Below are 12,432 nucleotides of genomic sequence, written 5' to 3'. Positions count from 1 at the left end.
ATTCAACATGAAAGAAATGTGAATTTGCAGTGTGTTCAGTACATCATCAAAAAGACTTGGGGAGGGAAACGGACTTGGCCCAGTGGTTAGGGCGTCCGTCTACCACATGGGAGGTCCACGGTTCAAACCCCAGGCCTCCTTGACCCGTGTGGAGCTGGCCCATGCGCAGCGCTAATGCGCACAAGGAGTGCCCTGCCACGCAGGGGTGTCCCCCGCGTAGGGGAGCCCCACGCGCAAGGAGTGCACCCGTAAGGAGAGCCGCCCAGCAAGAAGGAAAGTGCAGCCTGCACAGGAATGGCGCTGCCCACACTTCCCGTGCCGCTGACAACAACAGAAGCGGACAAAGAAACAAGACGCAGCAAACAGACACAGAGAACAGACAACCGGGGGGGAGGGGGGATTAAATGAATAAATAAATCTTTAAAAAAAAAGACTTGGGGAGAGTGGATGTTGCTCAAGCAATTTGGTGCCTGCCTCCCACATGAGAGGTCCCAGGTTCAGTTCCCTGTGCCTCCTAAAGAAAACGCCACAACCAGCTGGGAGCAAAAGTGGCTCAAGTGGTTGGGCACTCGCCTTTCACATGGGAAGTCCTGGGTTTGGTTCTCCCGTGCCTCCTAAAAAAGATGAGCAGGCAAGGGAGATGTTGGGGGTGGGGGGTGGTAAAAATAAAAAAATTAAAATATTTTTAAAAATAAAGACTTTTTTGGGCTGAATACTAATGCTATGAAAGCTGAAGATATGTAGGTGTCTGATATTTCAGTACACATAACTGAAGCATGTGAAAAGTACCATCTTAAAATTAGTGGAGGAAAACTTTAAAAAAAAAAAGTAAACTGGTTAGTAATTAGATTATAAGCCTGCCTAAAATGTGATGTTGGGTTTTTAAGTCCTTCCTTTGAATCTATGCAAATAAAAACATAATTGGTTGTTTTTTAAAAATAATTACAAACGGATCATTGATCAAAATGTAAATTGTAAAACCCCAAACTTTCTAGAAAACTACATTAGAAAAAATCTTTGTGATCTTTAAGAAGGCAAGGATTTTTTAGGATACAGGGAGTAGTTACCATAAAAGAAAAAATTACTAAATTGAATTTAAATTTTGAACATCTGCTCTTTGAAATATGCCACTAAGAAAATTAAAAGACTTCTCACAGAAAAAATATTCTGAAAACGTTCTATCAAAGCACATATCAATATATAAAGACCACATTAAACTCAGGATAACTTGATTTTTTTTAAAAATTGACACAAGATTTGAACGCTTAAAATAAGTAGATATGCCACTGTCCAATTAGCACATGGAAAGATGCTTAACATCGTTAGTCATCAGAGAACTGCAAATTAAAATCACAATTGGCTACCTCGAAATACCCACTAGAACAGCTAAAATTAACAAGCTCTTCATTACGAAGTATTGGAGAGGATGTGGAGCTGCTGGGATTTGTACATTGTTGGGAATGAAACTGATTCAGCCACTTGGGGAAGCTGACATTTTCTTATAAAGGGATACATACAGTTTCATATGACCAGCAACTCCTAATTATTTACCCACAAGAAATGAAAACATTTCTGTACAGAATTATTTATACACAAGCATTCATAGCAGTTTTATTCATAATAACCAAAAACTGAAAAATCTCAGTGTCCCTCAACAGGCAAATGGATAAACAACTTTTACTATATTTATACAGTGGCATACTATACAGCAGTAAAGATGAATGACCTATTAATACATGGAAATTGCATGGATGACTCAAAAAAATTATACTAAGTGAAGCAAGCCAGACACAAAAGACTACATACATACTGTATGACTCTGTTTACATGAAATACTAGGGAATGTAAGTCTCATTTATAGTGATAGAAAGCAGGCTGGTCATTGCCTGAGGCCAGAGTTGGGGATTAACTAGGAAGAGTTCTTTAAATGGGTGCATTTTTGTATATCTCAATAAACTTTATTTTTAAAGTAAATAATACACCTTTTGTAGAAGGGTATTTAGCTCCTTTTATTACACAAGCACTTTGTAAAAACACTTTCAACTTCGTTATGTTTTATTTGTGTAGTGTAGTTTTCTTAAAGTCCATCATATAAATGAGATTCAGTTTTTGCCTTAGTGGAACTTAAGATATAGATAGTCTGAGCAGGGAACCAGAGCTTTGGAGCCAGGCTCCTAGTTGGATGAATATGTGCTGCTTGTTTTATCTCACTGAGCTGTAGGGGGTCTCATGTATAAACTGCAGATAGATAATGATGCTTATCTCCTAGAGTGAAGTACCTTGCTAAGTGAAATAACCTGTATAAAGTACTAGCTACAGCGCCATGCACATAATAGGCAATAAAAGGGTGATAAGGGAATAGTAAGAATAGTTTTATACCCAGCCTAGTTAACTGAAATGATCTGTATTTCACTTTCAAATAGTCCTCTTAAATTTTAATTAGAATACAAGTGTATACCTTCTTTTCTGACTTCAAAACATTCTTAGAAATATTTTTGGGTTTGAGGCAACAAGTAGAAGAAAAAGGAAGCAAGCTCAGTAAAACTTTATCTCAAATTCTTTCCCAGCATGCTTGCTATATATAAGCTCCCTTGAACACGCCTGTCCATTTCATCTCCATGCTTTAGATTCATGTGGTTTCCCCAGCCATGAATTCCCTCCATACTTTGCATTTCTCCAAAACATATTCATGCTACTTGTTCAACTGACCTCATCTGTGACATCCCGTAGCCCTTTCCATATTCTGATTTTACCATGTATATATTTTATTTATAGTTACCTTTTCAAATGTCTCAGGTCTCTTACCCCATGGCAGGGAATAAGTCCTAAATGCTTTTTTTACCAACAACAAGAGTGATTAAGATTTATAATTCGGAGTCAGACCTGGGTTTGAATTTTGGCTTGCCAGTTATTGTTATGTGATTATAGGCAAGTTACTTAACCTCTGCAAGCCTCAGTTTCCTCATGTGTAATACAGAAATAACAGTGCCTACTTCATTATTTTAAAGATTAAATGAGAATGAGTGGAAAGTACTTCACACATTTAGGCTTTAAAATAGTTACTGTTTTGGTTGATTAATTGATACTGATTTTGTCTTCAGTTTTCAGGAATATGGATCCACTGGAGCAGCCCATGGTGATAGTGAATATGAGAGAAGAATGATGTCTGTATATAATCATGTGTTGGAGGAGGTGGAATCACTCAATCGGAAATACACTCCTGTTTCTTATATGGCAAGTGACATTGGTTTTATTGATTTTTTTTTAGTTATGTGAAAGTGGGTATTTATGCAACTCTGGCATTTACTATGTAACTTCAGCAAGTTAAACTTTCTTTGCCTGTTTCCTCATCTATAAAACAGGGTTAATATAATACCTACCTTATCACATTGTGAGGATTAAATGAAATTATCCATATAAAGGACTTAGCACATCTCTGGCTGCCACATAGTCGTATTAACAAGTAAACTCTGCCCTACCAGAATGCAAATAAAACTTTTTTTTTTTTATAACAATTTACTCAAACTTGTCATGGTTCTCAGCTCTGGCTACACTTTAGAATCCCTTTGAGAGCTTTTAAAAAATACATCAATATCCAGGCACACCACTTGGAATGACAAGTTGAGGCCCAGCGTCTTAGCTTGTCAGGGTGCTGTGACATAGTACACAATGGTTTGGCTTAAATAATAGAAATTTATTGGCTTACAGTTTTGAGGCTAGAAGTCCAGAAACAGGCATCAGCAAAGGCGATGCTTTCTCCCCAAAGTCTGTAAAGTTCTGGTCCTGACTCTTGGCAATTCTTGGGGTTCCTTGGCTTGTATTCTGCCCCAAACCACAAGATAATGTCCTCTCTTCTCTTCTGGGTTCCACTGACTTTGGTGTCTGGCTCCTCCTCATGGTTTTCTCTTTATAAAGCTTACAGTAATCTGATTAGGACCCACCCTTCTTCATTTCACCTCACCTCAACTGAAAGTAATATCTTTAAAAGGCCCTATTTATAATGGGTTCACACACACAGGGTCATGGATTGAGATTAAGAACATGTGCGAATTGATATATAGTTAAACTTACTACACCCAGGAATTAGTGTTTCTAAAAGCTCCCAGGTGATTTTGTCATGCCACAGGGATTAAGAACCACTGGGGGAAGCGGGCTTGGCCCAGTGGTTAGGGCGTCCGTCTACCACATGGGAGGTCCGCGGTTCAAACCCCGGGCCTCCTTGACCCGTGTGGAGCTGGCCCATGCGCAGTGCTGATGCATGCAAGGAGTGCCCTGCCACGCAGGGGTGTCCCCCGCGTAGGGGAGCCCCACGCGCAAGGAGTGCGCCCCATAAGGAGAGCCTCCCAGCGCGAAAGAAAGTGCAGCCTGCCCAGGAATGGCACCGCACACACGGAGAGCTGACACAACAAGATGACGCAACAAAAAGAAACACAGATTCCCGTGCCTCTGACAACAACAGAAGCGGATAAAGAACACGCAGCAAATAGACACCGAACAGACAACCAGGACGGTGGGGGGGCGGGAAGGGCGAGAAATAAATAAATAAATCTTTAAAAAAAAAAAAAAAGAACCACCGGCCAATTGGAACAGAAAGAACTAAGTTTGTTGTCTGACTGACAGTAAATCAGTTCCTGCCAAGTGATGACATTAATGTTTTTTGATAGACTTTCCAGCCTTTAGCCTACTGGAGCTCTGCTACCTTTGATGCTATTGAGCACTCCCTCTATAAAATCTTCTACCCTGAATTTCTGGTCACAGGACAGACTGACACACTCGTACCCAGACTTTCTCCTTCCTGTCTGGCCATTTACCAGTCTCCTTTGAACTTTTTTTTTTTTTAAAGATTTATTTATTTATTTCTCTCCCCTCCGCCCCCCCCCACCCTGGTTGTCTGTTCTCTGTGTCTATTTTGCTGCGTCTTTGTCCGCTTCTGTTGTTCTCAGCGGCACAGGAATCTGTGTCTCTTTTTGTTGCATCATCTTGCTGCATCAGCTCTCCTTGTGTGCGGCACCATTCCTGGGCAGGTTGCACTTTCTTTCGCGCTGAGTGGCTCTCCTTGCGTCTGGGGCTCCCCTACGCGGGGGACACCCCTGCATGGCAGGGCACTCCTTGCGCGCATGAGCACTGCGCATGGGCCAGCTCCACACGGGTCAAGGAGGCCCGAGCCGTGGATCTCCCATATGGTAGACGGACGCCCTAACCACTGGGCCAAGTCCGCCTCCTCCTTTGAACTTTATACACTGGAGAATTTCTCTTCCCTACCCACAGGTTTGATATTTGTATTCCCTGTAGCACTCGACTGGCTTCTGCTCTTCTTCATTTTGTATTCTTACCCTTTATCAAGGTTTTGAAAATAAATTGGCATTATATGTTAGAAAGTCAGGTTAGAATTATGGAAGGGTACGCTCCTTGACATACTGCTTATTATATAAAATTGTCAATCCTTATTAGTTGAATTGATACTGATGTAGAAAGAACTAAATTTCTGCCCCACAGAGACACAGTACAGAGAAAAGAACCCTACATTCATTCAGAACCAGGTTCAAATTCTGGCTCTGCCTTTCAGCATTCTGTGACTTTAAACAAATTACATCCCTTTCTATGAAATTAAAGTAATACCCGCTTCACAGAGTTAACCGTGAAGTGAAAATGAAATGATGTGTATTGCCTAGCACAGTGCCTGGCACATAAGAAGTGGTTAATAAATGTCAATTCCCTTTTTTCTCCCTATCCAAATTGTATTTCATAAATTTGATACCTTTGAAGCACCAAATTCAGTACAAGTATTTATTGACTCTTAGGAACAGAAAAATGACAAAAACACAGAGTCTTCCTGTAAGGTGTCTGTAGTCTAATATCTGACTGTAGCTTTTTTTTTTTTTTTTTTAAAGATTTATTTATTTATTTAATTTCCCCCCCTCCCCTGGTTGTCTGTTCTTGGTGTCTATTTGCTGCGTCTTTTTTCTTTGTCCGCTTCTGTTGTCGTCAGCGGCACAGGAAGTGTGGGCGGCGCCATTCCTGGGCAGGCTGCTCTTTCTTTTCACGCTGGGCGGCTTTCCTCACGGGCGCACTCCTTGCGTGTGGGACTCCCCCACGCGGGGGACACCCTTGCGTGGCAAGGCACTCCTTGCGTGCATCAGCACTGCACGTGGCCAGTTCCACACGGGTCAAGGAGGCCTGGGGCTTGAACCGCGGACCTCCCATATGGTAGACGGATGCCCTAACCACTGGGCCAAAGTCCGTTTCCCTGACTGTAGCTTTGATTTGCATTTCCCTAATCACAAGTGATGTTGAACATTTTTTCATGTGTCTTTTTGCTATTTGTATTTCTTATTTGGACAAATGTCTATTCAAGTCTTTTGCCCATTTTTTTTAATCGGGTTCTTTGTCTTTTTATTGTTGAGTTGTAACATCTCTTTATATATCATGGATTAAAACCCTTATCAGATGTGTGAGTTCCAAATATTTTCTCCCTTTGAGTAGGCTGCCTGTTAACCCTCTTCACAAAGTCCTTTGAGGTACAGAAGCATTTCATTTTGAGGAGGTCCCATTTATCTATTTTTATTTTTGTTGTTCATGCTTTGGTTGTAAGGTCCAAGAAAGCTACCACCTACCACAACATCTTAAAGATGTTTTCCTACACTTTTTTCTGGTAGGTTTTGTTTTGTTTTGTTTTAATTTTGAATTAGTTTTGTTTTTTTCTTTTTCTTCTTATTGAGGTATCAGGGATTGAACCCAGGGTCTCATAAGTGAAAAGCTGGCACTCAACCACTGAGCCATCTCAGTCCCCTGAGTTGGTTTTTTCATTTGTTTGCTTGTTGTTTTTTGTTTGTTTTTAGGAGGCACTGGGAACTGAACCCAGGACCTCCCATGTGGGAAACAAGCGCTCAACTGCTTGAGCCACATCCACTCTCTAGTTTTATGGTGCTGGCTTTTATATTTAGATCTTTGATCCATTTTGAGTTGATTCTTGTACAGGGAGTGAGATAGATATCTCACTTATTTTGGTTATAGATATCCAGTTCTCCCAGTAACATTGATTGAAGAGACTGTTCTTCCCAATAATGGGGACTTGGTAGGTTTATCAGAAATCACTTGGCTGTAGAGATGAGGCCTATTTCTATTTCTGGACTCAATCCTATTCTGATGCTCATTATGTCTATCTTTATGCCAGTACCATGCTGTTTTGACCTATGTCGTTTTGTAATGTTTCAGGGTCATGCAGGACAATTCCAATGTCACATCACTCTTCTTTGTTAGGATGGTTTTCGCTATTTGGGTGCCCTTTCCCTTCCAAATAAATTTGGTAATTGCCTTTTCTTTATCTATAAATAGGCTTTTGAAATTTTGAACAGTATTGCATTGAATCTATAATCAGTTTGGGTAGGATTAACATCTTCACAATATTTAGTCTTCCAGTCCATGAACTTGGGATGTTTCTCCTTCGTTTAGGTTCTCTTTGATATCTTTTAGCAGTGTTGTAGTTGGCTGAATATAGGTCCTGTACGTCTTTGGTTAAATTGATTCCTGGGTATTTGAGCCTTTTTGTTGCTATTGTAATATATTTCCTGATTTCCTCCTCGAATTGTTCAGTACTGGTGTACAGAAACATACCTGATTTTTGTGTGTTCATCTTGTATCCTGCCACTTTGCTGGCACTCCTTTATTAGCTCACCTAGCTTTGTTGTAGACATTTCAGAATTTTCTAAATAGAGGAGCATGTCATCTGCAAACAGTGAGAGTTTTTCTTCCTCTTTTCCTATTTGGATGCCTGTTTTCTTTCTTGTCTTATTGCTCTAGCTAGAACGTGTAGTACAGTGTTGAATAGCAGTGGTGACAGTGGGCGTCCTTGACTTGTCCCTGATCTTAGAGGGAAAGCTTTCAGCCTTTCCCCATTGAGCGCGATGTTGGCTGTGGGTTTTTCATATACACTCTTTATCATATTGAGGTACTTTTCTTCTATTCCTTTATCTTTCAAAGTGTTCTTATCAAGAAAAGATGCTGAATTTTCTTGAATGCCTTTTCTGCATTGATAGAGATGCTCATGTGGTTTTTTCCTTCAATTTATTAATGTGGTATATTAGTCAGCCAAAAGGGTGCTGAAGCAAAGTACCTGTACTCTCTTGGCTTTTATAAAGGGTGTTTATTTGGGGTAAAAGCTTACAGTCACAAGGCCCTAAAGAGTCCAACCCAAGGTATCATAAGAGGTACTTTCTCACCCAAAGTCATTGGCCACATGTTGACACCTTCCTCCTTCCTCTTAAGGCTCCATGGTCCCAGCTTCTTCCAGTCTCAGGTAGGCTGGCATAAGGCTCGTCTCTCTCCCTGGCCTTGTTTCTTTCTGAGCTCATCTCACTTCTCGGGTCCACAGGATCCTCTATGTATCTTCTCTGTGTATCTACTTCCAAGTGAGAGTCTATTTTATCAGCCCCCCAAGGGGGTGGGGAGTGAGCGCTGAGTTCAATTTTTTGGAAGTGTTTAAACAGAATTGATGTTAATTCATCTCAAAATGCTTGGTAGAATTCACCTGTGAAGCCATCAGAGCTGGTCCTGGACTTACCTTTTTGGGAGATTTTTTTTCCCGTAGTTAAAAGAAAATGCATTTTAATTAATTATGCTGTATTTTAAGTACCAGCTCATGAAAAAATATATTTGCAAGCATGTCATCAGAGATTTTTCAGATTGTCAATACAAATTTGATTAATATCTGTCCTTTTGCCAGTACCATTCTGCTTTGACCATCATAGCTTTGTATTGTTTTTTGTTTTTTTTTAAAGAAACTTTAGATTACATAAATATTACATAAAAATATAGAGGATTCCCATATGCCCAACTCCCTCTGCCTCCCACACTTTCACACATTAACAGTATCCTTCATTAGTGTGGTACATTTGTTACAATTGATGAACACTAACTGCAGATTATAGCTTACATTATAATTTATGCTCTGTCCCATGCAATTTTGTAAGTTATGACAAAATATGTAATCGCTTGTATCCATCATTGCAACATCATGCAGGACAACTCCAATGTCCCCAAAATGCCCCCGTATTACACCTATTTTTCCTTCTCCCTCCCCTTAGAACCTCCAGTGGCTACTGCCTCCACATCAATGATAAAATTTCTTTTATTGCTAGAATAACAATAAGTCTATAGTAGAATTATAGTAAGTCTACTTTAGTCCATTGTTCACTCCCCAGTCTTGAGGATTTTGGAATGGTGATGCCCACATTGCCTCTAACTGAGAGGGGGCTTATATTGGTAGGAGATTTTTAATGATTGCTTCAACCTCTTTAAATATGACTGGTTTGTTGAATTCCTGTATTTCTTGTAGTATCAATGTAGGTTGTTTGTGCATTTCTAGGAATATGTCCAATTGCTTTGAGGATGTCTGATTTGTTGGCATACCCTTTCTCATAATATCCTTTTATGATCCTTTTTATTTTTGTGGGATCAGTCATAATATCCCTCGTTTCATTTCTGATTTTATTTGCAACTTCTCTCATTTTTTCTTTGGAGGTTAGAAGGTCAATTTTATTGCTCTTCACGAAGAATCAGCTTTTGGTTTTGTTGATTTTCTCTATTTTTTTCCCTCAATTTCATTTATTTCTGCTTTAATCTTTATTATTTATTTCCTTCTGCTTGCTTTGGGATTAGTTTGCTGTTGTTTTTCTAGTTTCTCCAGGTGTTCAGCTAGGTCTTTGATTTTTAGTGCTTTCTTTTTTTTAATATGGGCTTTTAGGACATAAATTTTCCTCCCACCACTGCCTTTGCTGTATCCCATAAGTTTTGATCAGTTGTATTCCCATTTTCATTAATCTCGAGATATTTACTACTTTCTCGTCCAATTTATTCTTTGACCCCCTGATTGTTTAGGAGTGTGTTGTTTAGCCTCCACATATGTCTGAATTTTTCCCTTCCCCATCTATTTTTTATTTCCAGCTTCATTCCATTATGACTGGAGAAGGCCCTTTGTATAATTTCGGTCATTTCATATTTTTTGAGAATGGTTTTGTGACCCAACATGTGGGCTATCCTGGAGAAACATCCATGATCACTGGAGAAGAATATAAAACCCGCTGATTTGGGATGCAACATTCTGTATGTGTCTGTTAGGTCTGGCTCATTTATAGTACTGTTCAGGTTCTCTACTTCCTTGGTGATCTTCTGTCTAGTTGTTCTGTCTAATGAAGTGAGTGTTGAAGTCTCCAATGATTATTGTAGAGATGTCTATGTCCCCCTTCAGTTTTGCCAGATTTTGCCTCATGTATTTTGGGTACCAGGTTAGGTGTATAAATATTTATGACTATTACTCCTTCCTAGTATAAATAAAAGGGATCATCCCTTTTATTAATATATAATGACCTTCTGCTTCTCTTATCACTTTTTTTGCATTTAAAACCTGCTGTGCTTTTTTGGTTACTGTTTGCATGAATATATTTTTTTCTAACCTTTCATTTTCAGCTGATTTTTATCTCTGGATCTAAGGTGAGTCTCTTATAGACAACATATGGATGGTTCATGGTTTTTTAATACTTTTTGTGAGTATATATCTTTTGATTGGGGAGTTTAATCCTTTCACATTCAATGATATACTGTAAATGCATTATTTACTTCCACCATATTATGCTTTGACTTCCATGTGTCATCTTATTTTCATCTGTCTTTTACTCTTTTGGTTATCCTTTCTGATAGTCTTCCCTTCTACACTCTCCTCCAAGCCTCTCTCTCCTATCTTTTTCTTTTGGGTTGTTAGGCTCTCTTTAATGCTTCCTGCAAAGTCAGATGTGTCTTTATGAACTTTCTTAGTTTCTGTTTATTTGTGAATATTTTAAACTCACCTTCATATTTGAAGAACACTTTTGGTGGATAAAAACTCTCGACTGGCAGTTTTCCTTTTTCAGTATCCTAACTATATCATTCCACTGTCTTCTCACCTTCATGGTTTTTGATGAAAAATATGCTATAAATCTTCCTGGGCATCCATTGTATGTGATGGTCTTCTTCCTTGCTGCTTTCAGAATTTTCTCTTTGTCTTTGGCGTTTGACATTCTGAGTAGTATGTGTCTTGGAGCAGATCTATTTGGATTTATTCTGATTGGGATACACTGTGCCTTTTAGACATGTAAATTCATTTCTTTCATGAGAGTTGGAAAATTTTCAGCCATTATTTTCTCAGATACTCTTTCTGCCCCTTTTTCTTTTTCTGCTTCTCCTGGAATTCCCATGACATGTATTTTTTTGCACTCCTTGTTACCTTTCAGCAACCTGAGCCCCTGCTCAAATTTTCCCATTCTTTTTTCTGTTCTCTCTCTTCAATTTCTGTTATGTCTTCTGCATTGCTTATTCTTTCTTCTATCATTTTGAGTCTGTTGTTGTATGCCTCTAATGTATTTGGTTTTTTCAGGAGGTACCAGGTATAGAACCTGGGATCTCGTACATGAGAAGCAGGTGCTCAATTACTTGAGCCACATCTACTGCCCTCTAATGTGTTTTTTTGTTTGTTTGTTTTTTAAAGATTTATTTTTATTTATTTCTCTCCTCTTCCACCCTCCCCAGTTGTCTGTTCTCTGTGTCCATTCACTGTGTGTTCTTCTTTGTCCGCTTCTGTTCTTGTCAGAGGCACCGGGAACCTGTGTCTCTTTTTGTTGCGTCATCTTGTGTCAGCTCTCCGTGTGTGCTGCACCACTCCTGGGCAGGCTGAACTTTCTTTCGTGCTGGGTGGCTCTCCTTATGGGGTGCACTCCTTGCATGTGGGGCTCCCCTACGTGAGTGACACCCCTTTGTGACACAGCACTCCTTGTGCGCATCAGCACTGCACATGGGCCAGCTCCACGTGGGTCAGGGAGGCCCTGAGTTTGCACCGTGGTCCTCCCATATGTTAGGCGGATGCCCTATCCATTGAGCCATGTCCGCTTCCCTCTAATGTGTTTTTAATCTCATTTTTGTATTTTTCATTCCCATAGCTCTGTTATTTTTCTATTTGGGTTTCCAAATCCTTCTTTCTGCTCACCTGGTGTCCTCTTAACGTCATTTATCTCTTTTGCCATACTGTCTTTCAACTCCTTGATTTGATTTAGGAGATTTGAATGAACCTCGTTGATTAGTTGTCTCAAATCATGTATCCCATCTGGGGCTTTGATATATTCCTTTGCAGTTTCCTCCTGTGCACTTCTTTAGTCTGCCAGCAGATGGCAGTCTTCTGTTCAGATTCTCTGTTTCAAACCCTGGTCAGAAAGTGTTTGCTCCGACATACCGACTGCAAGTGTGATAGAGGATCCTGCCTCAAGGCTATTCGGGCCTTGCAAATCAAACTTTCTCAGAGTCTATTCTGCAAGCTTTGCAGGCAGCCCCTTCCCTTTTCCTGGGTAGGAAATAATTCCACTCTCCTCTGTATCCTTCAACAACCAGTCCCAGTCATAAAGGAGGATG

The 12,432-nt window shown here is 39.8% G+C and overlaps 1 protein-coding gene across 5 annotated transcripts in view; it reads left to right on the top strand.

The window, feature by feature from the left end:
* The window catches only part of INTS7 (integrator complex subunit 7), a 114,512-nt gene that overhangs the window by 90,072 nt on the left and 12,008 nt on the right, over nucleotides 1-12,432 (top strand). For all 5 annotated transcript variants that reach the window (XM_071207714.1, XM_004480998.4, XM_058275172.2 and 2 more), the window contains one exon: nucleotides 3,102-3,234. In XM_071207714.1, coding sequence (XP_071063815.1) covers nucleotides 3,102-3,234 — 133 coding nt within the window. The remainder of the gene's footprint in view (nucleotides 1-3,101; nucleotides 3,235-12,432) is intronic.

Source organism: Dasypus novemcinctus, chromosome 13 (assembly GCF_030445035.2).
Source record: "Dasypus novemcinctus isolate mDasNov1 chromosome 13, mDasNov1.1.hap2, whole genome shotgun sequence".
NCBI classification, from domain to species: Eukaryota; Metazoa; Chordata; class Mammalia; order Cingulata; family Dasypodidae; genus Dasypus; species Dasypus novemcinctus.
Note: the sequence above shows the minus strand (reverse complement) of the source record. Positions and strands in the feature narration are given on the sequence as shown.